At 41.0% G+C, this 27,360-nt stretch overlaps 1 protein-coding gene across 5 annotated transcripts in view; it reads right to left on the bottom strand.

Moving 5' to 3' along the window:
• Positions 1–27,360, bottom strand: part of ppfibp2b (PPFIA binding protein 2b) — a 94,702-nt gene that overhangs the window by 30,349 nt on the left and 36,993 nt on the right. For all 5 annotated transcript variants that reach the window (XM_085464746.1, XM_085464748.1, XM_085464747.1 and 2 more), the window contains exons 4-6: positions 14,923–15,009; positions 12,845–12,958; positions 2,583–2,732 (exon numbers count right to left, since the gene is read on the bottom strand). In XM_085464746.1, the coding sequence (XP_085320872.1) occupies positions 2,583–2,732; positions 12,845–12,958; positions 14,923–15,009 (351 nt within the window). The remainder of the gene's footprint in view (positions 1–2,582; positions 2,733–12,844; positions 12,959–14,922; positions 15,010–27,360) is intronic.

Raw genomic sequence — 27,360 nt, 5'->3', positions numbered from 1 at the left:
AGCAGCTGCTTTGAGATTATGAGAAGGCAACAGTAACTTGAATGACCATTCCTCACAACCAAGGTTTAAGATCACCTCTCAACATGTCAAAGCTTGAAGCAGAGGAACTACAGCAGCAGAGGACTACACCAGGTTTCACACCTGTCAGCTAGAAAAAGAAAACCGAGGCTACAGTTTAAATGGGCTCACCGAAATTGGAGAGGATTGGAAAAATGCTGCCTGGTCTGATGAGTTTTCTGCCGCAGCATTCCTGGTTAGATCAGAATGTGGTGTGAACGGCATTAAAGCTCCAGCCTGGCTTGCATCAACAGTTCAGGCTGTTGGTGGTGTAAAAGTGTTGGGGGATATTTTAATGACGCACTATGACACACTCACTTAAATGCCATCGCCTACCTGAGTACTGTTGGTGACCAAGTCCATCCCTATATAACCACAGTGTACTCATATTCTAATGGCTGCTTCCAGCGGGATAATGTGCCATGACACAGATTGTATTAAAATGGTTTCTTGAACATGACAATGAGCTCACAATACTTAAATGGAGGGTGTTCACTTTTCTGTAAAAGTCATGACGGCCATACTAGAATTATTGATTTCTTGACTTCACAAGGTGGAAGGGCTTTAGGTGCACCAGGTATTAGTGAGGCTCGTGAGTTTCAGGTGTTTTTTCACAGTTTCAGTTAATTATTTCTAAAGTCTCCGATCAAAAACAAAAACTGTTCCGCTGACTCTTTGCAGGATGTGAGCAGGGTGGTGCTTAAACTACTGTTTGATGTGTTCTGGCTTGTTTCAGAGCCTCACCAGTGAAGTTTGTACCCCATCCAGACACATTTCATCATTACCTTTGCCAGTCAAGTTGGCCAGAGGGTGGGCATGTTTTCACCATCTGCCTGGTTATTATCTGGGTGACAGATATTTCAGGATCGCAGGACAGATTCTTCATTTGGCCTCTACGATTTCCATTTAAATGTGGGACAAAAACTGTGGGAAAATCCTGCTCGTGTGACTTTTTCACTGGTTTAGTGGGTAAACCAAACCTGAAAAACAACAAAAGTAACAGCAGGCTGCTGCTGTGGAAACGAGAGTCAACATGAGAGTTTCTAGAGAAAGCTGTAACGGTTTTTCCTTTTTGTTACACATGGCTTAAAGACAAACCGCTATACAAGCGTAAAAAGTTTAACCGTTACCATGAAACTTCAGCAACTGAAAGGATTTTTTTTAGAAAGATAGCAAAAGGTCTGTAAGTAAATCTTTGAATAAGAAAATTATGAAATCTGTACTAATTTGCATAAATTTCCAACAGACAAGTGTACAAGGTTTCATGTACAGACTGTGCCTTGTGTGAAATAGCCGTTGCCTATACAATAATGTACTTACAACTCTGAGGCTGATAAGAGCCCTGTGAATAGACCCGGTTAGCATCAAACACACATTCCACCAATCACACTCCTCTTTAGCGGGATCGTCTGCCACCAGCCGACAGGTGAGGTCTCACAGACAGGAGACGGGAGGAATCAGCGCCTCATAGTTTAATCCACACATTAACATTTGTTTTCCTTCTTTATAAAAAGCTTGGATGAGAGAGTATAACTTGTGAGAACAAGCACAGACGCAGAAACCAAAGTTGCAGAAAGAGTTAAAAAGCAGACATGTAGTTACTGTTATATCTGTAAGCCAAAATATTGCAAATACATATTATACAATAACATAATAATCCCCCCTCCCCCCAATCTGTGCCTTTCTACTGTGACAGCAGTAGCCCCTGGTGAATGTGCATGTTCCCTCCTGGCTTTGAGACAAAAAACACAATAAAACCAGACAAACAGCTTCCATACATCCTTAGACAGCATGTCTGAACTCCCCAATCCGTGTCCCTAAATAACCCCTCATGGAACATACGGAATAAAGATTATTAAGCTTTATTTGAAAAACAGTGGTAAAAACAATTGTGTTGTCTATTGATGTGCATTTTGAAGGTGATTTCATTCAAACCAAGCGGTGGCTGCAGACCTGATCATACCAGCGATGATGTTTTTGTTCCACTGGTTGCTCTTTGCAGCTGATAAATAGCCCAAACTAGCAGAAATGTAGTGAAGGATCACCCAGGCAAACACAGCTGAACAGTTAATGACAGTTGTGATTATTCAAGACGCTAATATCACATATTCTGATGTTGCATTACAGAGTTTTAGAGTTGGGCAAGATGAAAAGTATGAGACAGTCGGTATCTGGCCTTTCCACCTAATGAAGTACCTGAAAATCAATGTGTATAATCAAAGTACCAATAACTGTTTAATACCAACAAGTAAGTTAAAATAATACTCTTAATCTGTGCCCTAAAATTAGATAATGGTTTATTTCCCAACCATAAACAGGATTAACTGTGCAAAGTAAAATGTTCATCCTCCTGTTATTTAACTCTACAATACATCAATATGTACACAGAAGGGAAAACTTCCACTCAGGCAAGTGTGGCAGGGATCTTGGCTTATAGCCCATTAAACACAGACATCATACAAGTTTTCCATTTCTAGATCAAAGACTTGAATGTGTTTGAAAACATGTTTGTTGACTTTCCGTACCTCAGCTTTGTTCTGCTTTGTGTCTGTCGAATCCTGCGGGTGTGAGTTGGTTTGCGTCTCCTCCATGCTGACCAGCTTCAGTTTGAGAAAGGACACCTCATCCATCAGATCCAGCTTCTGAGTTTCTAGCGAGGTCCTGCTCATCAGCTCCTGGGAGAATCACATGTGCACCATCTAAGTCAGATGCATGGGAAGCAAACACGCAACTTACTCAAGCTAGAGCAACGCAGCTTTTGGAGATCGGTGTTGTGAGACTAAGCAGGCTACTCCACTCAGCGTATTATTGTTCCCACACTAACAGAGCAGAGCGGTTGGGGCCCAGACCCCACAAAGCTAAATATATACACACACACACAAGCGTGCTAGAGACTCTATTAATATATGCCTTCTTTAGTATGAGAGAGAGTAAAAGAAAGAGCATCTAAAAAAGAGAGGGAACGAAAAAAAGCACTCTACTGGACATGAAGGAACGTTTTTCTGACTCTGTTGCTTTCAATTCCTCATCTGAACTCCTTTAAATTGCACTTCCTCCTTTCTAAACTCAAACTACAGTTGACCTGGATTGCTGATTAAGCCTTTAACATCCATCTTCTTGCTCCATACTTGTTTAGTATGAAACATTTAGAAAGAAATGGGAAGAAAAAACACCCCCAAACAGACCAAATATGAACTTACCAGCTTTTTGTGCACCAATTTAAAAAGCTTAATAAGGAAAAACAAAATTGGGACACGTGTAAAAACTAGGACTGCCAACTCAAGTGTGACCCCCACTCATGATAATATAACAATACCTGTGGAAAAAAAATTACAACTTTATATGATTCCAGGAGGTTTGGTTCTGGGGCAATGGTGTCGAATGGCGGTGGCTAAAGCTGCCATATCCCTGTTACTTTTAACTTTGCTAAACAGGACAAATGTCGTTGATATATGCAGGACTCAGCTTGTCCAGTTAAAGCAGAGCACTCGATTAGACCAGCTACGCCCTGTAGTCACACATGTGCGAGTCAAAACGCACAGTTGGGTATTTAACCGAGCAGTTAGCGTTAGCTCAGAGCGCTGTGAAGGCAAAGAGGAGTGGGAGCTTTAGAAAGAGCACAAACAAATCTGAAAATGAACTAACTGAATGAAGGCTCGCAAAAGTTCACCTCTTTCTAGTCCAGTCCTTCAGTCAGAAAAGCAACAAAAGCCAAGTGAGTGAGTCAGTGTAACGTAACCGCTTTGTTATGGGAAGTGATTTTCCCGTAGAAGTTGCTGCTTTGACAGAAATGTTTTTGCTGTAAGAGGTAGTCATATTTTCTTTAGTCACAGTCAGCAGTAGGTACTGAAAGTCTTTTACTGAGAAAGCAGAGAGCTGTGATGAAGTGCAAACTGAGGCTGTAAACATACATTTTCTGCAGTTTAATAGTTTTTAATGTATCACACTCTTGTTTTAAATCTCTCGTAGAGACATCGGTTAGGCAGACTTTCTCAATGCCTCCAAATCGAGCTACTTTTATGTTGTCACTTGTGTTTCATGAGCCTTTGATTATTTTTGTGTGCTTTTACTGTACTTGTTTGTAATTCTTCATTTTCTTTGTTCTGCTTTTAACTGTCTTGTGCTCTCCCTCCCAGTTTTCTGTAACCTTTAAATGTTTCTCAAACGTTTTATTACGATTTGCTTTACCGTGACTATCTTGTCTTGTGAAGCATCTTGTAGCCTTATAGTTGAGCTATATAAACGTATTATTAATGCAAAACTTTTTTGAGATGGTTTTGGAGCAGAACAACAATCAGAATCATTTTTTGCTTCTCTATTTTTTCATTTGTGCGTGCACATTTTCAAAATGCCAAATGAATCAAATTCAATAAAAAAGATGCTGGGATTTTTTTAGAATTATAGCCACACACTTCTCACATGAGCCTATTTTAAATAACATATATTTAAGACAGAAATTCAATGACTTGTGAGCGGTCAAATAAAGTAGATTACTGTCCATTAAATGTCAGACAAGGAATTTCTTTCTAAACGGAAACATCACACAGTAAACAAACTGTGTCAACACCACAGCCACACAAATGAACAACTAAACCCCATAATCACTCCAGCTCAGCAGCCACACACACACACACACACACACACACACACACACACACACACACACACAGATATTTAGAAAATCTCTTTCGTTATGGCAGCTGACTGTCAGTTTGCAATCTAACACCAGTGTCACTTACAGAGGGATAAGCCGCAATATTTAGAGGTAATTCATCCACACGCTGTGGTCATGGCCCACGGCTCAGCTGCCTGACATTTGCTTTCCTTTAATAATGAGGCCGTGCCGTGCATGTGACTAATTATCATATGCACCACATGTCATGGTCCTGGGCCATGTTGGCCCAGTGTTCTTAGTTTTCTTGTATGTTTGTATTTTGTTCCTTGCTTAGGCCATGTTTTCTGAGTTGCCCTGTTGTGTTGTTCCCTAAGTGTTTTCCCTTCATGGCTTTTACCCCCTGTGTGCCCCTCTGTGTATCTGTGAGCCCTCGTCTCTCCTTATGTTTTATTCCATGTTTCCCCTGCCCATCATGTCTGTGTTTTCCCCGTGCTCTCTCTCCTCCTGTCTGAACCTCTGTGCACTTCCTGTTTACTTTGTGACTCTCACGCCCGTACATGTCATGGTCAGTTCACCCCGCCCTGTCTCGTTATGATTATCAGTGTCACCTGTGTTCCCCGTGTGTTCCCACTTTCCTCGTTAACCCTCTGTGTATTTCTGTCTGCGTCTCCCTCTGTTCAGCGTGACGTCGTCCCTCATGTTGTGTGGATCTTCCTGTGCCTTCCTGCGAATGTTAGTTTACTTTTTCCCAGTTAGTTCTGTATTTCCTGTATTCTGCCGTGCCAGCATTAAAGCTGTGTTCTTTAAGTTTATCCCCGTGTCTGTGAGTCTGCATCCTGGGTCCTTCTCCTGCCTGCCGCACAGTGATTCATGACACCACAGAATTTATAGATCCCTTTAAAGAGGCTGTGCTCATCTCCAGAGTTAAATATGGCACGACTAGACAGGAGAACTTGAAGTATATACTATCTAACGTCTTGATGCATTCTCAATCATCCAGGAAAGTAAATCTCCAAAAAGTTGATTCTGTTCATCTGGACGTAGCGTTTTGTGGGAGAAATGTTTCGTCACTCATCCAAGTGACTTCTTCAGTCTCAGCTGACTGCAGGTTTCCCCAAATCTTATAAACAGGACATTTGCATAATGACTGAAACCAGCCCACTGAAGGTAGAATGGGCTGGGAGGTCAGTTCCTTAATCTTAACCTCATACCACAGGCTGTACCCAGGGGAGTCTACACCAAGCCTGTATGGTTTACCAAAAATACATAAACAGGGTGCACCTTTAAGACCGATTGTCTGCATGATCAACTCTGTCACCTATAACATCTCCAAGTTTCTGGCTTCGATCCTCAACCCGCTGGTGGGCAGCTCTGAACACCACATCCAGAACACCCTGGATTTTGTTGAGAAGGTGAGAGATGTCATTATGGAGGCAGATGAAACCATGGTCTCGTACGACATTACATCTCTCTTCACTTGCATCCCAGTCACGAAAGCGTTGGAGGTAGTCCGTAAGAGATTAGGATGACCCCAACCTCAGCAACAGGACCACTCTCAGCATCGACCAAGTGTGTTTGAACTGTGTCTTCATTCCACCTACTTCACATACAAGAGTCAGTTCTACAGGCAGAAACATGGGTGTGCCATGGGCTCCCCAGTTTCACCCATCGTGGCCAATTTGTACATGGAAGAAGAAGCAGAAGAACTGCACATCAAGAAGGCCTTGAGTAAATGTGGTTATCCCAGCTGGACTTTTGTCAAAGTGGGAAAGGCACCTAAAGAAAGCTCCAGCCGATCCAGGAGAGAAGGACAACCGCTGCCCAAGTGAAAACCTGTAGTGATCCCATATCTGTCAGGAGTATCGGAGCAGTTGAGACGCATTTTTTCTAAACACCGGGTCTCTGTGGCTTTTAAACCCCAAAACACGCTGCGCCAAAAACTGGTCCACCCCAAGGATCGGCTCCCCCGACACAAACAGAGTAACATAGTGTACGCTGTTAAGTGCCAGGAGGATTCCCGGGATATATACATCGAGGAAACCAAACAACCTCTGGCGAAGCGGATGGCACAACACAGAAGAGCTACCTCGTCAGGCCAGGACTCTGCAGTCTGTTTACACCTACAGGCCAGTGGACACTCTTTCAAGGATGAGGATGTACACATCCTGGACAGGGAGGAACGCTGGTTTGAGGGCGGAGTCAAGGAGGCCATTTACGTGAAAAGGGAAAGACCATCTCTAAATCGAGGAGGGGGCCTAAGGGTACATCTGTCACCATCTTACATGCTGTGATTGCAGCCATTCCCCAACTCTCTGTGAATGGTACTCATGGCCATTGATCAGTGGGTTTTGGTCAGTGGTTGTTGATCAATGGTTATGAGAATTTGCATAATTAAGATTAAGGAACTGACCTCCCAGCCCATTGTTCCTTCAGTGGGCTGGTTTCAGTCATTATGCAAATGTCCTGTTTATAAGATTTGGGGAAACCTGCAGTCAGCTGAGACTGAAGAAGTCACTTGGATGAGTGACGAAACATTTCTCCCACAAAACGCTACGTCCAGATGAACAGAATCAACTTTTTGGAGATTTACTATCTATTTGTTTAAAAATTAAACACTCAATAAAATCGCAGAAGTAGAAGTTTGGTACTGTTTTTGCCTGTGAACTTACCTTTACATCGCTCACTATGTTCTGAAAACAAATCCCATGCTGTTCTATTCTCTCGGTGTAACTAGCATGCTGCCCTATTATATGTTACAGTAGGCTCTGGTGCATAGGTAATCTTCTTATATATTTACCCCGTCATTTTATGTCATGTCATAAGTAGTCATCTACTCTCAGCCCCTTTCAAATATGCACTGCTTCTGATTTTAACACGTCAGTTTTAGGTCTGTTTGAGCACCTTTGCTTGCTCCCCTGTAAAAAGTTACATCAGGCACTTTAAACCTAGCAACAGTTCATTTTTTATGTTTTTCCGCTATGTGTTGACATGCCAAAAGGTTATGGAGATATGAGTTCTTCACTTCAGGCAGGTGAGCTTTTTTGACTCAGACGTGACCATATTTGGACGAGAATGTTGAGATCTAAGTTATAAGCTAAGGCTTGCAAGCTCTGGTTTTCATGTTGCATCTATAAAATGTAGAGGTGCAAAATCAAGATACATAAAAATATCCTCATTTCACTCACCAAAAGGCAAAGCACAGATTCACTGGGCATTCTGTGTGACATGGTCCCAAATGACAGAAAAAGATTGCCAACACAGTGGAAAGGCTCAGTTCAGTGACTACAGTTAGCTGAAATGAGGCCTGACCAAAATCAGCTATGACTCTTCATGCTGGCATAGTTGTTAATCCAAGCAGTCGGCTGTTTAGGCTAACCTTAAATCTACCCAAATGTTAACACATTCATCTTTCACATGAAAGATCCCCGGCTCAACACCCAGAGGAGACACTAACTAAACCTCAAAGGGGGTGACAATCTAATGCACTCCTGGTCCCGATCCAAAGCCCAGATAAATGGGATGGTTGCGTCAAGAGGAGTGTCCTGTGTAAAATCTGCTCTGGTTTAAAAATCTGGACACAGCCACTACAGCAACCCCTTGGGAAATATGGAAGCAGCTAATGTCCTCAGACATGCAACTGGACGTTGACGCAGCCTGCACTGGCATAAATGCTGGCATGGCTTCAGCTTTGAGTAGGTTCAAGGCTCTGCTTAGATTCACCACAGAAAGAAAATTCAAGCGTGACCTTTAGAGCCAACCTCAAGTGCCAACAGCAATTTTGGCACTTTCAGGATCCTCAGCCTCAGTGGTTCTCATTTGATTCAAGCCATTCCCATAACTGTAGGTAGGATGTGGCAATCATCATCATTTGCAAGTTGCAACATTTTATTATTTTATTATTATATTATTGATATTTCTCAATCTCTGGTTGCCAAATCACGGACTGTTTTAGAGACCTCCGCCTTTTTGTTTTGGCCAAAAACGCAGAAAATAAAGAAACATCAGCCAGAGAGTGCATGAAAACCAAAAATACTGGGAAATTGCTGGGCTGTTGATATTTTTTGGATAATAATGAAGACAGTGAATGACGTCTGCTGTTGAGTCAATTACATTTTTAATGAACATGGCAAAATATTAAAACATAATGGCCCATGAATGTTTATGCGCGTTATACTTGTCTTGTATGTTGTTTAGGATACTGTGTAACTACAACAGTGTAAGCCGTGTAGACAGAAATGTCTCAGTACAGTAATTTTTATGTCTAAATAAAGGCACTGTAGGACATGTAGTCACAGTATGACTACATGTGTGGGTGGATATCCTCCAGCATGAGAACTCTGCACCCTGTGGTGTGTGTGTGTGTCCTGAGGGCTATTTCTTATTAGATTAGTTGTGGTTCCCACAGCAAACAGCAGCCCTGCAGCGCTGAAACATAATGCTGCATGGCTGGATAAACTCTTGTTCGCCTGTCGCTTGTCTCTCTCGCTCACACACAGACACACAACTTGTTTGTGTTTGCTCATGTGAATACTATCCTGTGAATACACTACACAGAATCAGACGTACAGCATCCATCTCCACGCCCAGCTGACGTCTGTTAACGGAGGCGCTCATGTTTGCAATGTGCTGCCGTGTGAAGTCCCTTAATTTCAGGCGTTTTCAGGTGTCCTTCTACCCCTGTACAACTTTTTGTTTTTCGGCTTCATGCTGACTGTCCACTTGAAGGTGCTGCACTTCACTTTTTCCCATTTTCTGGGAATAATCTAAGCTTCAAACATCTGTGGAGAGTTCTTAAGTCAGGGGTGTCCAACTCCAGGCCTCAAGGGCCAGTGTCCTACAGGTTTTAGGTATCATCCTGGGTCAACACACCTGAATCGAATGATTAGTTCATTACCAGTCACTTCAAGACATGTTGAGGAGGTCATTTAACCATTTAGATGAGCTGTACTGGATCAAGGACACATCTAAAACCTGCAGGACACCGGGCACGGAGTTGGACACCCCTGCCTTAGCCTCCTAAGACCTGAACTCTTCCACAGCATGCATTTTTAATTTCTCTTTGATATTTGGGCATATTGGGGCCCGATGAATGTAAAAACAAAGAATTACCAGATTTTTTTTACCTTACTTTTGTTTTTAAGAAAAATAAGAGCCACGTATTAGGATATTCGTTTAAAATTTTGAAAGAACAGTAGCAGTATAATGTCCCCGTAAGTGGATATCAGGCCCTTGTAGAGCAAAATTGAGTATTTTGGTCTAAATAACCCAAAATGTCCTAGGAGGTAAAGTCAACTAACTTAGCATCCAACAATCCGGAGCTTTGCTGATATTTTGTTTTTCAAAATCTTCATTTTGTTTTTTTCCCCCACTTTTGCTAATGAAAGCATTAAAATATAAATGTGATTTTATGTGAAAACATAAACCCGCAGAAATCAGAAGATGAATTTATCGTGTGTCACAACCTCGATATGATCCAAACCAGTGAACTCATACTTGTGTATTAGACACTGCAGAAGCAGACGTGTTTGCCACCTTTTAAATCCTTCAAACATGCCCTGTAATTATGCACGGAGAAGATTTAAGAGGTACATAACTGATAATAAAATACAACAGACACAACAGACGAGATAGAAACTGAAAACACCGGTCCACAGTTATCTTTCTCCTCACTCAGCCTTCATCTCTGCAAACCAAACATCTCATATCAGATTAACTATTTGAGCAGCGGTCGTAAACTGTAAAAGGGAACCACTCGCAGCTACTAACAAACAACCACAAACCAGGACGACAGCTGCAGATCAGTGCAGCTAAAACCAGGAAACACCACAAACGTCAAGTCACAAACCAAAAAGAAGATCAGTAGCAGCAGAGATTTTTTTTTAAAAAAAGAGAGAGAGATGTTTTATTCCTCCTGTGTTTTTACCTAAAACTGGTTTAGATCACTTGAAAAAACATCAACAGCAATAACTAATAGATAACAAAGGGTGGCTGGATGAGGGAGAAAAACGTCACGGCCGCGGTGGGGTATTTATTTGGGGGCTGTGGCCTTTTTATCCTCTGTGCCGACAGCGAGGAGGACAAAGAGCCTGTTGACGAGTCTAAACAGAAGCCTGATTCTGTGATGCACAGAGCTGCAGGCTTGTTGTGTCCAGCTTGGCAGAGCTCACGAGCTTGCCTCACTGGTGACGGCAACCAAAACAACTGAAACGACTAGAAGACTCTGCTTCAGAATTATGACCTACTGTGGGCAGCAGTAGAGAAATCCAAAGACTGGCCGGCTGAATAAACTTTCCATTTGCTGCACTTTGCTCTACAATTATTGTCCAGCAGTGCCTTAAAGTGCTAAGTGCTTAGGAGCGCATACTAATGGGATTTTCAGTAAGGACAGACGTTGATGCACATGAGATAGTATTTACTTGTTTCCTGATACTGAAGACAACAAAACTATAAAACAATACAGATTCAACTGTTGCCTCTGTTCGCCTTGCACACATTTTGCAACATGTGACTGAGATCTTCACGCAGGATTAATATAGTCCGTATTTGACATTAATTTTCATATTCAAAAAACCCCAAAGGCTTGATGCTTTGACAATTCTTTTCAGTTAAGGACAAAGTATGTACATATAGAGAGATAGATTATATAGAAGTTATATGAAAATTGCTTTGATGTTAAAAATAAATCTTTGATAACTCATAGGCCACATTGTACCGACACAAAGGCTTTGATCAATTCAAAGTGTATTCTTCTTTTTATTCGCTTGCTCTTAGTCCAGTTTAAATAGACCTTCAATGCTCTGTCGGTTTCCAAATATATCCCTTTGTTATTAACCTATGTTATAAATGTACTCACAGTTTACCAGATGTTGTAATGAAATGAATATTTAATAATCAGACTGGCCCATTTTCTGTCAACATCTTTCAGTAATGCTTTTGAAACACACAGGATTTCACCGCTGCTCATGTTTTAAAAACCACGTTTATGGAAACCTTTTTTCGGTTTCGTGTATCTGCTGCTGAAATCTGGGCTTTATTTCTATGTTTTGACTGATTCTCATCCCTCCAGGACCGACAGCAGTTGCATTAATGTAAAGTCAATATTAGTGGATTACAGCCGATGAATGGGACATAGCTGGTAGCAGAACATTTTACATCCTTTATCTAAAAAGGTCACCTTCAAACTCACTGTACTGTAAGAGTAAACTCTGTCTAATCTCATTACATCTCACTGAACACTGAGTAACTTCGAGCTTTGACCCTTTAAAATCTAGTTGTTTTGATGTCTCTGTTATACCCACCACACAGCTAAACAGGGACAGAGTCAAAGGAGGCCAGCGAGCATAAAATCAAACTGGAACCCTCAATAAAACACTGCGCCACTCCTTTATTTATTCATTTACAGTAACAACTCACTCCTGCACTTTAGTCACTCTGAACATCCTGTTGGATAACTCCCTGCTATCACCTGAAGTCAGCGACTTGGTATTTGCTCTAACGTAAAACAGAAAAAAGACACGCCAAGTGACAACAAGGTCAACTCAATAAGTATGACCTCTGTCATAGTTTCATTTTCAGTTACCATCTGTCTGGGCACCATTTGAGACCACATTTAGTGTTTTAAATATAATACACTCTCCTCTTTAGGCTGATGCAGTTTGCACTGAGAACAAACAGCTACGGCCCTCTGTAGAGACCCTGTGTTAATACTGTTATAGCAATATATTTTATATACGGGGGTTAAAACAGCTTTCTTAATTGATTGAAATTAAACTAGTACAGAGAACCAAACAAACTGCAGTTCATCTAAAATCAACTTGAGGCTAGTTCCACAAAGTGAGTCACCATTACCACTGGCTCCTTTGTTAAAAGTCCCAAAGTTAGTGGTGAAATCTAAATTTTACAGATGATTTCACTCTCTGCTAGCCTAGCTTGCTGCCTTTAGTTGAGCCACAGTGTTAGCCAAAATGCTAACAATGACATCCAGAAACCACAAAGGCCATGTCCACCTTTTATGCAGTCTATTACTACAAATGCCATTTTCTTGCCATATTGTCTGTACTGTAGCATCAGAATCCCTCCAGGGTGGATCAAGCAACATGCAAACAATAATATTTCATCTGTTCAACATTTTTCTGTGACAGGTTTATAAATGGTGTTTTACACGTGCTTTACCTGTTGGAGCATTTCTTCAGTGGAGGCCAGTTTCTGGCGGTGTTCCTCCAAAGAACTTTCTAGGTCTCTGATCTTCTCTCCCTGGGCCTCCACCTGGTCGGTCAGAACGCTCACCTGGTGGGTGACACAGTCATACTGTATTACACCGTCCTCAGAGAGCGCTGGCTGATCACATGCTTAAGATAAGGAAAAAATAGATAGAAATATGCAGGAGTTTTAGTTGGTAAACATTGTTTCTGCTACACTGGATACTGGATTTTAGTCACTGATACAAGTTTTTATGGGAGATAGAATTACTATTACTATAGTACTATATAATATGCTATATATACTGTATAATAGTACTAATACCTGTGATAGACAAATATTATCAGTTTGAGTCTACCCTACATATTCAAAAGTCCACAGCTTTTGGTTTATGTTTGTGTCTTTATGTCTTTTTCTTCTTTCAATCCACATAAAAGAACACATCATCACATACTTCAACTCCAAACCAACACACACACATTTACTCAGCAGTCTGTCACCTAGGAATGTATTGCACACTTACTATAATCTCTCTGACAACCCATTCACCTCCTGCCAAACGTGCACCCACACACACACTCAAAGATCCCTCCTGTTCACCTAAACGATGCCAAATCCATCTGACAGCAGCTGACTCTCTGTCACTTCAGTTTCTCTGATTTTTACCCCTGCAGCCACGTCCTGTCGCACATTGCTCTGGCACAAAAGAATATTTTGTCAAGTTTTTGGCTTGACACTTGTAACCGCTAACAGAACATGAACATGTGTTATTACAGAGGGACTGGTCTGCTAAACCTGCCCTCCCTGGCACTGATGAACCATGAACAAGTGAGTAAATGAATGAACAAGTATCTGAATGAGTCACGTCTAAGAGCCTTGTGTTAGGTTTCGCACCAAAAACATGGATACCACTAACGCTTGACAAACATGACGCAAAGATAAAGTAAGTAAAAATAAAGAAACAACACGGCGTGATCTTGATATGACTGTATAAACTCCAAATGCTAAAGACAAAAGTTAAAAATACCCCTTACCTCCTTCCTCTGAGCCACACACACACAAACAGAGGTGAATGCTCTCGACAAAGCTAGAAGGAAGTTAGTTACTAACCACAGAGTGTGTCTATACTAGCACACGCTGAAGCAAGACAAAGCTTCACATAAGCAGTCTTAAAGTAGAGGCAGGTGAAAAGGCAGGAAGGCACTACGGAGGGGCAAACTGTCCACAGCCAATTAAATCACCAGTCAGTAAAAACAAGCCCCGGTTCACTTGGATCTCAACCAATCACGGGCAGTGTCAGTTGAGGAATGTGTAAGAAGTAGGTGTGCGGGTGGTGGTGGTGGTGGTAACGAACGAGATGTGGACTTTGTGAAAACTTTGCAAACCGGGGTTGTCCAGACGGGTGGTGCACTTATCATCAAAAAAAAATCATCCGCTCGCGTGGGCTTCCCCAGAGCATAAAACAAACATACACAGAGACAGGGAGAGCATAAAGGGGCAGTTCCAAAACGACAAATTAACTAGGAGGGATGTAAAGACAGACTGTGGAAATCACAGCTGCATGAACTGGCTATTAAAGAGTTTTGACAGCACAGAGCACCTCCTGACATCATATAGTTAGATGACATATAATCATCTTTACTGCAGCCGACTAGGCGCTGGCGGTTACTGCACAAGTCGTATGTAAACACCCTCACATGCTTTCGAAGGTGTCCGGACATGTTTTGTTATGAAATAACACGAAATATCTGAACTCACAGGATTACAGATTAAAGGATAAGATGTTTTTCCAGCGTGGAACAAATCCTGCCAGACAGTCTCCTGGCTCATTTATGGCAGGGATCAAAAAGTTAGATGTAGTTGTGCATGCCAAAATAATTACAACCACATCTGAACAAGCAAACTGGGACAGCAAAGAAAAAGTACACTCTGAAAATGTGATATGAAAGTACACAGGCAGCATAGGCACGTTGCGTACATACTGTATGTGTCTTTGTATTAAATGTTCAGTTGACACCGTCTATAACTTAGATAGATAAGAAATATCTGACCTGTAGCACCAGAGACTCCTTGTCTCCCTCTAGGCGAAGCAGTCGTTCTTGGTAAGTTTCATTGTTGGCTGGAGAACAGAGGTTCACCTGGACAAATGCACACAGAAGAAACACACAAAGTTCATGAAGAGGTTAAGGATGAAAGATAAGGGATGGCTTATTTTTATCTTCAAGCACTGAAGCAGAGAGGCACATCCTCTGTCCCTAAATCAGCAAAACTGCAGTCTTGTTTACACCAAAGACTGTATAGAAAAAATGAAGGTAGCCAAGGTGACCGTTTCCAAGCTTCTGTTAGCGGATTTTAGTCAGTGGCTTTTTTGGTGTGTATGTGAGAGGTGGAGATGACAACTTGTTAGCCTGCAACAAAAGCTTCCTAATGAGTGTTTATTTGTCTGAACCACAGATGAATAGATGCCTGCTCATCCTAAACATCTTAGTTTGGCACATGGAAGCTAAATTTGGCAGGTCTGATGCTGAATTACACCTTAACCACCCAACAAACGGGGGGGATGCGCTTCCCCAAGACAGGGGCAATTTCATCTAGCTACTCATAAGCCAGATACAACTAGGTTCTCTAAAGCAGAAAAGAGTATCTATTATTCACAAAACTGCACAAATACATTATAAAAAGTGCTGTTGAAGTCAGAAAATAACTTATTTACTTTGTCTGGGATGCTTTGAACAAAAGCAAAAAGCATGATTCAGCAAACATACATATTGCCAATGTTGAATTTAAAATACAAAGACGTGTAAACTGTTAGATTACAGGTAGTCAGACTGAAATATCTATACAGTAAGATTATAAACAGCCAGTAATATGGCTTAGCTGCTAACGTTAAATGCATATAAATGTCAGAATATTGCTGATTTTTGCGCTGCTGATGCTTCAGAGTTTGACAAAGAACCAAGCTGTACACATAATCCTCTCGCTTAATGTCCAGAGCTGGTCTGGGCAAGACTGCTGACTCTTGCACAAGGAACTCACAGAGCCGATGCTGTATAAATACACATTTTTCACAAAGCACATGATACGAAGTTATGAAACATCATCTGACTCATCTGACTTCTGTTAATCTGGAAATAGCAGGATAGCGGAGCCAAATCATCGACATTGTGCTAAAGCTTGTGCTATAATTTCCACCTTTTTCATCTCTGACTACTGTAAGTCTAACAAAACATATCAGATATCAATGTATTTGCAGCAGCCTGTCAGGAGAAAAAGCCGTGTCAGGCTCTGTGTCGAAATAGAAATGCTTTCTAATGTGAACTTAAGAACATGCAAACAGTGAAAGAGACATTTCCCTTTGGTCAGAAGTTCTTTTGCCAGTTCCTTATTACCCTGCTATTAAGGTTATGGCAGAATTATGCACTCCACAACTCAGGAAGTGAAAATGAAAGTCAAGCCGAACAATTTTTAAATGGCTTTATTCCTGAATGATGATGTCTGTCCTGTTTCCATTTCTCTGCTCAGCTTTAAGAGTCAGAATGTGTTTGAATGCTGCTGGCTCCTCCGCTCCCCAACATGCTGCTGCAAACATTTGGAAAGAGAGGAAAACATTCTTATGATAAGATGATATTTTCTGCTTCTGTCAGCAAGATTAGAAATACCACCTGTTGTTAGAAACACTTTGGCTAAATCAGTTTGCACTTGCAGGCCTGTTAAACTGCAGCTGAGATTTAGCTTTGTGCTAACCCTACATAATGTTAAGAAACAGAGTGACGTGTACTGGCCAGTAACACTGTATCAATGCCAAACAAAGACTGTGTGGGAAACAGCAATATTACATTACAGCTCAAACCGAATGAGCTCTTAAAACTGGAGCTTCAACACTATGTTTGCCCTTAACAGAAATCTTGCTATTTCTTTTAAACCAGATTCAAGAAGGTGCTGGAAACATTCCTCAGAGGTTTTGGTGTATACTGACATGACAGCTGTCAGTTAAACATCTATGATCCCAAAGGTGCTCTGCTGGATTGGTATCTGGTGACTCTGGAGGCCATTTGAGCACAGTGAACGCATCGTCATGTTCAAGACACCAGTTTGAAATGATTTGAGCTTTCAGACATGGCGTGCCATCCTGCTGGAAACAGCTGTCAGGAGATAAGGTACACTGTGGTCATTAAAGGGATGTATGTGATCAGCAATCAGGAAGGCACTTGGTGTGGTCTTCTCCTAGTTCTCATCTGCTTCATGTTTTGAAGTGCTGCGCATTCAGAAGTGCTCTTCAACAAATCTTGGTTGTAAGGAGTGAGTCTTTGAGTTACCGTTGACGTCTTACATCACCTGGGCATTTTCACACAGGGAAATCACCGGATGTTTTCTTTTTTCAGACCATTTCAGGCTCTGCAAACTCTGTTTTATTTGGGAAAAGTAGATCAGCAGTTTCTTAAATGTTCCGACCACCTTGTTTGGCATCAACAACCGTGCCATTTCCAGAGTCACTTAAATCACCTCTCTTCTCCATTCTGGTGCTCGTCTCAACCATGTCTGTGTTTACTTGTGTTTAAGATAATTTCACTTGCACCTGCTTCTACATGTTTGATTGTGTTTTTCCCTCTCACCACCAAACATCCAGTGTGGATATATGCTATAAAAGTATGAACCTTGTATATGACTACTTGAAACACTAGTATTGACACCAGCCCAAAAGTCCATTATAGATCTGTTTCCACCTGAAATGACAGAAAGCAGTAGCAGCTGTAAAGGAACTGATGGTCATTCTGGTAATATATCAAGACTGTGTGTGAAATTTAGGCCTGAATTAAGTATGACAATTATTATTATCAATTATTACAATCAATCAAATGACTGTGGATAATGTTAAAATCACTTGTAGTAGTAAAACCACATTGTCATCGCTCAGCACTGCAGTTCACCTCAGCTGTTAGCACATTTTGGCTAAAACAATTAGTTTGTTTTAATATCTGAAGTACTGAACTTGGTTACCACTGATTTCCATCAGCAGCAGGTAGCTGTATTCATCAAACATCCCACTGGTGATACTAAAGCTTAAGTTAACAACCAATTTGCAAACATGAGATGGTCGCGTTTGTCCTGTAGGAGTTCAAATTGCATTTTAGATGAATGCTGAGGTTGCTCAGGACTACTACAGGATTACTACAAAGAACTAAACACTGAATGCGTCCATGTTCTGTAGGGCATGAGACAGTCCAGAGAGGACAGGAAAAATATATATTTCATTTGTTAAATATTTTTCTTCAAGAAAAGCTCATCGTGTTTTTGGTGGAATTAAATGATATTTCATTTTTAACCACAGACTATGCTGATTATGGCATCTGCAGTGTTTTCTTGTACAATGATGATCGTGTGTCGGTGGAACTTTCTGCATCTGTCCCTAAAGATTTGAGGGGGCCCAGATTTGCCAACAATCCCCACAACCATTACTGTCATTTAAGCAATCAACATTTAAGCCTCTTACTGCCAAAAATCCACTCCACACCCATCTAAACTACGATTAGCTTAACTAGCTTCAAAGTCCAGAAAAAAGAAATATATAAAACGCCTTTAGGCTAAAATATGCAGCAGTGTAAATGTAACTGTTTGCTACAAGAAGCCGACCTTTCCTACTATCATGACGATGACCCAGTTTTAAAGAAAACGTAAACATCGAGGGGTTTTTTTGTGCTTTTAGCTGAAACTCTTATCTGATGCCACAACAACTACTCTAAACTTTAGCTTCAAGGCACATTAGTGAGCTTCCAAAACCTTATCAGTCTCTTTCATCCCTCAAAGGCCGTCTCAGCACACAGATGAAAAACCCTAAAATCAGCCTGTAATCCTGGATGAACTGTCTGAAGCTGAGGTCACAGGATGTACACCAGCTAGGTCACCTGACGTGGACCATATGGATGCATTAAACCCATTATCAGACTTGAAATTAAACAGAGACGGGGGTAGAAAGGGGGTGGGGGACAAACTGTTTCTTTCAGAGTGTCTCTTAAGTTATAAAATGTAAGGCTGTAATAATGTTACATTTACAGTTTCTCATTCCAGTGGGAAATCTGCTGTAATCACAGATCTTCCCATCAGAAGACCGAAGAGAAGCAAGGCCATTTCAGGGTGGTGATGACACAGCGTTTGAATGGACCGATAAAAGAAACCAGGCCAGTCTGTTTTTATCTGTTATCGCCTGGTGGATTGAGTGAGAATGGACAGAGCAAGACGATTTGGGGCCACAGTGTAATGTCTTTGCACTATCATTATATATTACAGTTCTGCAGTTGTTTTTTCAGTTTCCTTGAGTTTTCCATTAGCACTTCTGACTAAATCTGGGAAATTTAGCTGAAAACTACTAGAATATTAGTAGCAGTAAAAATTTAATTAAACAGGTTCTCTCTGTGAACCTAGAAAATATTACGTTTTTAGAGGCGTTTCAGTTTGTATCATGAAGTAAAAGTGCTTCCAGTACAAGTAAAAACAGGGTGGAGCATCAGTTAAATAAATACTGACCCATTACCTTGAGTGGTTTTTGCTTACACAGCACATTTTTATTCAAATATATTAAATCAGGTATTTATGATAATAGTGAAATAGTGAAATAATTCCTCTAATCAGCTAGGAAAATATTTAAATCATTTAGAGCTAAATATGAAATTACCTTTTGAGTTTTTTCAGGATGTTCTCTCAAAAAACAGGACCATAAAATTCATATTTTATTCAACACTAATGAAATTCGAATCATAGTTCTAGTACAATTTATATAAAGTGAGTACACTTCACTGCAGCAGACCAAATATTTAACAAGGCTTTGCACAAGAGGAGAGGAAACACTATCCACTCAATATAAATGATTACACTGGAATGAATACAGACATGTTTTATTAGTCGTACTTTTCTCGGTGTATTCACAATAAATGTTGTGGCCAGTGGAATGGGTGGAACTGTAATGACATACAGTGGCGTGATCCCAGTGTCTAAGAATGCATGACAGCATGCAGCACACTACCCACCTACTTTAAGTGATTCACATAAAAGTGCTCCAAAGGTCAGCGCTCTGTAAGCAGGTAACATGTACGTCCACAGAATTCATGTAGAATTTTACTGCTCACTTTCAAAGTCAAAGCCTGACCTTCTATCCAAAACCAAATGCTTTTAGTTTTTGGTTTTCGTCCCTTGTTGGCCCTAATCTGAGTCGTGAGTGCTCATTCGATTTAGCGCTGCAGCAGCGTGTGCAGCACATTAGCTTAGGTATTCTCTCTAGTCACACCACAGTGTCTCTAAATGCAATTTAAAGTCCAATTCAATTTGCTGTCTGCTCAGCTTGACAGTAAACAGTCCCACTGAGTGTGGAAAGTGAATCTGAAGGTGAGTCAGTGGCATTTAGGATGAATTGTCATTTCTGTTTCTCCATATCCAAGTTTGATTAACCTTCATCTTGATCTTACCACTATAATCACGTTAGCCTCAGCAATTCGAAGATGAAAACAGCTGTTTACTGTTACGTTTGTTTAAAAAAAGACAAAGAAAAAGGAAACAGGACCAAGCTGGCAGTGTGGGAGAAGGGAATGATGGTTTAGTATACTACTAAAATAAATGGCCTTTTCTCTGTCTGGAAGTAACCATCACACACGCATTAAACAAAATGATCACCTAATTTGCTCTTTAAAACTCTTTGCTAATTTGGTCCTCATTATCTGAAGTAAATATGTACAGTGCTTATTTAACAATTGTATCAGACCAACTGTCATAAAAACACTGAATTAACTGAGTTCCGATTTTGATGCCCAAATTTGAGCTGGCGCACTGGACTTCTCTGAGAAATCAAAAGTTAATCAATTCAAACATTAAAACAAAATTTTCAAATGCAAGTAAATAACTGTGCTCTCTGGAGTTTTTTTTGTAAAGCACTACATTTGAAAATTCATAGATAGCAACGATAATTGTATTTTAGCTTTAAAAATAGAATTTTGATTAGTAAGTAAGGAAGTGAACTTTATTTATATGGTGCTTTTCAAAGACATAAAAGCCACAAAGTGCTGTATAACAATAAAACACAATTAATATCAATAGAGAAGTGAGTGAAACTGAATAAAAATAATTAACAGAAGAAAGTCAAAAGGCCTGAACTTCTGCACACTGGTGCATTGATCATTACAGAAACATAAAAAACCTTACACTGGTCTAATAAACTTGTTTATCACTGTAGTCGTATCTGGAACAATTTATAAATGGCAGCTTTGCTGTTGTGGGACCCTGTGATGTTCTCTGAGCATATGTGGAAAGCCCACACCCACCCACAGAACAAATCAGGAATAAATGATCATATGCAGGACACTGAGGTGGATCAGTTGTAGAGCAGAAGTGAGTCGCAAAGCAACTGTGAAGGCTGAAGCAGCGTGATGAGAGTTATAACTGCCAGAATGAGATGTGTAGCCTCAGGGGAGTATCAACTCACATGGGCTAGCATTGAGATCAAGCTAATCTGCTGAATGCTAACAAAGGCTTTATTCCATTTTTAACAAAACAGACTGAATGAGTAACTTAGCTATCTTACTAAAAAATAAGAAAAGAGATTGTATTGCATAAATAATGTTAATTTAATTTAAATACGTTTTAACATGCTAATGTTTATTTCACACATGCTGGCCAGGTCAACAGCAAGTAAAAGAACTCAGATGTACATCCTCACACACAGATGCATCTGTGCACCTTTGTAAGGGTTCATTTGTTTAATGCTATTTCACTCCACCCCTAACTTCACTCTACCTCAGATACATTATAAGATGCAGACGTGGCAGTAAAACAAATCCTGTCAGTAATCTGTTGGACGATTTGAAACACTAAGAGGAAAATCACAACGATGCACTGACAGAGCAAAACAGAGTTCAGGACAGTTTCAGCTGGGTCGTTGTAGCCGTGCCTACTAGTTATTGGTTCAGTCTATGGTTAACTTTGTCATCCAAGTTCCTCTTTCCAACTGTAACTATAACATGAAGTAGCATCACATTTGTTCAGTGCACTGGAGGTAGACAACTGATTGTATCAGTGCTCCAGATTGAGCCATTAATAAACCTTAGTTTGGGGTAAGTTTAGCAAACCTCTTGACTGGTGACTTTATGAATGCAATGAGGGAAGTCTGTGCTTTTTTGCTTAGAGTGCTGAACCCTCCTACCGGACCTGGATAAGCAGTAAAAGATGGATGGATATTTTTTATCCCAGCAAACTTTGAAATGAAAGTTATTCATCTCACTCATTTAGCTAAAAGATAAAACTGACCTAATAACGTTCCTAGAAGTGTAACTCACCATCTGGTGGCCAAGTGGTAAGATGCTCTTATCTAACCTTATAACCAAGTCCTGACCCTCTCACAGCCTTTTGAATTAGTGTGATGAAGTGCAGACTGGCCAACATGTCTTCAGTCCAGGTCTACTTCAAGAAGTCAAACAAAGAGCCTGTTTTTACACATTCTCTGCCCTGGTGAAGAGTCATTTCTCAAAATATACGTCCACTGTGGCAAAATATAAAATAATAATCCATAAAAATGACACAAGGCTCATGGAAGTCTAGGGGGACTCACTGACAGGCTTAAACTTTCTATTATTCTGATGAGTCACTGTGTCAGAGAAGTCCGAGTAGAATAACGTTTTAGCATTAAATGTTAGATATTAGAGAAACAGATAGGAAGTAATGCAGAATGATGTGAATGAGGCAAAATGCAGCAAAATCTTTTAAGCATGTGAAGAAGCCCCTTAAAAGAGACAGAGCGACACCTTCAGTGAAGAAAACTTTGCACAATTAATTTCTTATCATATATATTCACAGAATAAATCCCAGAGAGAGGCATCAATAAAAACAGCATAAGCTGATTTACTGTCACCTTGAGATCTTTGCCATTGACCTTAGCAGTTGCTGGAACTCTGTGAATGATCTGTGAATGTTAGTTTAAAGGTCACATCTTGAAGAAAGAAACTGCAATAATGTAAAACACTAGCATGCTTAAAAGCAGCATAGCTTCACGATTTTAAAGATAAATTAAATAAGCCTAAGTAAATCAGACAAATGTGGTATCTCATCAGTTAAAGACTTGCTCACAGGTCTTTACAACACAGATCCTGCAGCGCTAAGTCTCTCTCTGCTTAACCCCCAGAGCATTAGACACTGCTTTGACAACAACAATCAGCTGATAGTGAATATTTCCAATCTGATAACACAGTCCTCGTGGATGCGTGCCTTCATAACACAACAACAACAGGAGATGCAGTCCAGCTCTTGAGCTGAGGGAAATTACATCACAAAGTCCGTCGCCAGGAAATAAAACAATAACAGCAGGACAATGTCAGGCATCTAAAGTGGAACAACTGCTTTGCGACGGCAGCTTCTCCTTCAAACATCTCTCCCCTCTCTCTGTTTTCCAACTAAAAGTTTCCTCCGAGGCATCAACCTAATGAAAGGAATGTGCAACACGGACAGACACGAATATATTTAAAAAGGGGGGAAGAAGAAGACGCAGGAGAAGGAGCATATAAACAAACCCTAACTCACCTTTTTCAGCCAGGAGAAGTGTCTGTAGAAGTCAATGGGAGTCTCCATGCTCCCAGCCCATTGCTGCCCTGCCTATTTTCTTGTGTTCTTATGGGACTATCAGCCTCTGAGTGTGTCTTATGTGCAAGTTTCACAAACTAACAGTGGACTGAGCAAACTGCTGCAGCATGTGAGTACTGTCATGCAAGTGTGCGTGTGACTGCGATGTTCACAGCTGTGGAGGAGGGCTTTTTATGATCTCTGCCTCCTCAGAGGGAAAACTCCCCCCTGCTTGGTCCCCCTCCTCCTACTTCTCTCTTTCCTTCTTTAGTCCCACTGTGTTTTCCCTCTTTTTCTCTCCCTCTCCCTACTTACTCCCCTTCTTCACTTTCCAACTTATTTGTCCTTTTCCCTGGACGCTCTCTGCCTTCTCCACGCCCTCTTTTATTCCCGTTTGGTTGGAGTTGTCGGTCCCCCTCCTTTGCCCTCCTTCCTTTCCCCTTCTCCTTCTCTTTTCTTCCTTTCTTCACTTTTGAATCGTTCCCCCTCTTTTCTCTCTCTCGCTCTCTGCCGAGGTCCATCTGACAGCCAAATGGTCAAACCGAAAAAGAAGGAGGGGGGACGGTGGGAGGGTTTGCCATTTTTCTTCTTTCTCTGTCATCTGTTTGTGTCTCAGTGTTGGCCTATGTTTCCTCTCTCCCGCTCTCATATGTAGCCTCTAAAGCAGCAGCGTCTGATGTCAGATAAGTGGGCAAAGCAGCAACAGGCTGTACTGTCAGCACAAACACAAATCATGCCAGGAGGTCCGTCTCCCTCCTTTTTTTTCGTGTGCTCTTTTAATTAAGTCACAGTGCCGGGAGACGCTGGCTCACTTTCTTTGCCTCCTGTTCGTCTGTCTCTGTGTGTGATCCTCCACATGTTTAAGCCCTTTAGCTCAGGTTTCCATTTCCTGTGTATTTTACAGAGTCCACCACAACAATCTCAGCCATTTGGTCTGAACGGCAAGTTTATTTACAGCCACACAAACCCCAGTAACAAATAGCGCTTCTGTGCAGGTGATTACAAGTGATTCAAGTCCTAAAATGTAAAAAAAAGTTGGATGTAAACTGTAATTTCATGGAGTCATGTTTTGTATTACTGAAAAGAGCTGTAATATGTCAAAATACTGCAAATTTTGATATGGCCACACTTTCTTCCTCCAACTTTGTCTCTTAATACAATCTTTCTGCCTCTTTCACGCTCCTGTGCATGCTCAAGCAGAAGGTCTGTCTCATGCATCATTTTAACGAAGCTTATGCGCAAGTTCAATAAGGTAGATCTACAGTCTCACATCTGTCTGCTCCCAGGTGTTGCCGGCTAAATCTGAGCTTCAAATCTCTTCCACTTTTACAAGCTGTCAAGCTGTTTGTGACATCAGTGGTCTAGTCCAATCATCTTTCTCCCAGCCTTGTTCAGACCAATCAGCATTCACGCCGCGTACTTTAAATCTCACTGCGCATCTTTCTCCTTTGCAGTCGCCTTCATGCAATCTGCCTCCTCCCCATCGCTGCCTCTCATCTTTCAGGCTCCATTCAAGTCTCCAGCTTCATCTCCACCAGCAGCCTCCGGGAGGTCCTGCTCTAATCTCTAACACCAACACGGCCATCAGAGCCTAACTGCCAAATACCTTTATCTAAATTCTGTTCTGTCCTCAGTTAAGGGGAGGGGCATGAAGAATGGTGAAAAATATAAAAATGATGAAAGGGAAACACATAATAGGTTTTTCAAATGAAGCAGAAAACTGTTAAACCCCATGAGATAAGTGAATATAATCGTTTTACAGGGTGGCATGTAGCTACAACATAGTATTGCAATATTTTGCATGGTGACAATACTGCCATTTGGATACCAAATGGCAGTATTTTATCAAATAAAGGAAAATACTTTGTGAATACTGTGAACAAGAGAGATAATCACCATCACGCAGCACCATCCTGAGATGACATTAGCCGAGCAAACTTGCATTAAATCGGCTCACACGAAAAACCATCGAACACTGGACACATTCAGTTTGACAAAGCCAGCTCCTAATTCATCACAACTTGTGGTGACTAATTGGTTCCCTACACCCTGAGGCTGTTGAACACTCATGACCACTTTGATCACAAGCTCAGGTCACCTGATAGGAGCAAACATTCCTGCACACAGTCACAGCCTGACGACTGCAGTCACTCTCAGAGATTGTCAAAGGTCTCCATGTTTAGGTCTGTCTTCCAGACATGAAGAGAATGTCTATAGACCAGTTAACCTTGTTTATATGCAGTGAATGGTTTTAACCTACTGTGCTTTGAGAACAAAAGGGGGACCAAAATCAGCTGAGGGTAAAACAGCACCCCGATATTTCTCTTTTCCTTTTTAATTCCTAATAGTTCTACCCACTCCTACCAACTGTCAGCCTGCAGGACGGGCAGAAAACCCGTAATAAATCGCACAACTATGTGTAACGTTAAATAGGGTCCTAAGCTACACAGAGTATTCTGGCATCTTCTGTCAACACATGGCTGTATTATAGACAAATCCATTTTTCAATGTAAAATACAAAAACAAAAAAAAGAAATATAACAAAATAATAAACTACTGAGTGAAAACATTAAATCGGGGACCCTGCTCTGTAAAAACAAAATCCTGACCTATTTTCTTTCATTCCATCTCATTTTTAATAAACTCTTGACAGTTTCTGCTGAAAGAACTTGTATAGTTGTATTTCTATGTATAAAAAAATCGAAGAGTTCAGGTTTTTTTTGTATATTTTCTCTTCAGCAGGTTTGGGGAAACTGAAAATGTTCATCTGCGTCACGAACACAGGAGACAACCATCTCTGGGTCAGCAGTAATGAGCAGCCGTCACCGGCTATCACAACTTCCTGCCAGAAATACACTTATGATGCTTCCTGTGTTTACATGTGCTTCACCATGAAGTATGCTCTGGAGAGAAGGCCGTGGGGTGCAGACTAATTGCAGAGCACAACTGACTTTGATCCTGTTGCTCAGGCTATAGAGATTGAAAATGTGACGTCATTCAGGGGTAAAACCGCAAAGGATTCTGGGAACTCGTGGCAAGAGGTACTAGCGCACGCAGGCTTTCAATTGAAATCAGTTACACCGCGATAAAAAGAAACACAAAAAATGGCAAGAAGCTGTTGTATTATTAACTACAATAGCCGGTGGCATGACAGCCACGGGAAGCCGACGGGTAAAGACATCAGTTGTTATCGGATTACGTCGTTGAAGAGAAATTGTTTGCGCCATGTTCCCGAAGTAACAAAGAGCCGACGGAAGGGGGGAGAAGGTGGACAGGATGAGCTTGAGAGGAAGCAGCCAGCCTTACATTCTAGCTGCCTTGATTATCTGCCAGGCTTTTGTTCATCTGCTATTGAAATTTTCAGGCAATGTTAGCAGCTTTCCACTACAGGAACAGTCCCTCTGGAAACTGTTGACTGTGGATTATCCAGACTGAGTGAGACACTGTTCCTGTAAAGAAATGCCACACTTAACTCCTTAATCCCTGATCTACTGACTCAAATAACTTACGAGAAACTTTTTTAATGGTTTTTGTTTTGTTTAGTTAGTAATAACCTTCTACAAATACACAACTCGAAAAAGTGCTAGATTAGGATATCGCAAGAACTGAACACTGTATTAATGCATGAACTTTCCAAGTTGAAGAAAAGCATGTTTGTGTTTATTTTTGCTTCTTCTCCTTTCCTCAAAGTCATTTTCCTGTCTCCTCTACAGCTTTCAGCGCTGACACAGTGCTTTTAACTTAAAGTCACCTTGTGTGTACTTCTTCATGAGCATCTGCAGTTTAACTTGTGAAACTGGGTGTAGTAACCACCAAAGGGACTCCAGTGGATGATGTGGATGAGGAGAAATACATTTCCACAGACCTTTTTTTTTTTTAAAAGCAGCGGTCCGGAG

Source organism: Copadichromis virginalis, linkage group LG7, assembly GCF_057382275.1.
Source record: "Copadichromis virginalis isolate Kocher_CV1m ecotype Utaka linkage group LG7, C_Virginalis_male_GT1.1, whole genome shotgun sequence".
Taxonomy (NCBI): Eukaryota; Metazoa; Chordata; class Actinopteri; order Cichliformes; family Cichlidae; genus Copadichromis; species Copadichromis virginalis.
Note: the sequence above shows the minus strand (reverse complement) of the source record. Positions and strands in the feature narration are given on the sequence as shown.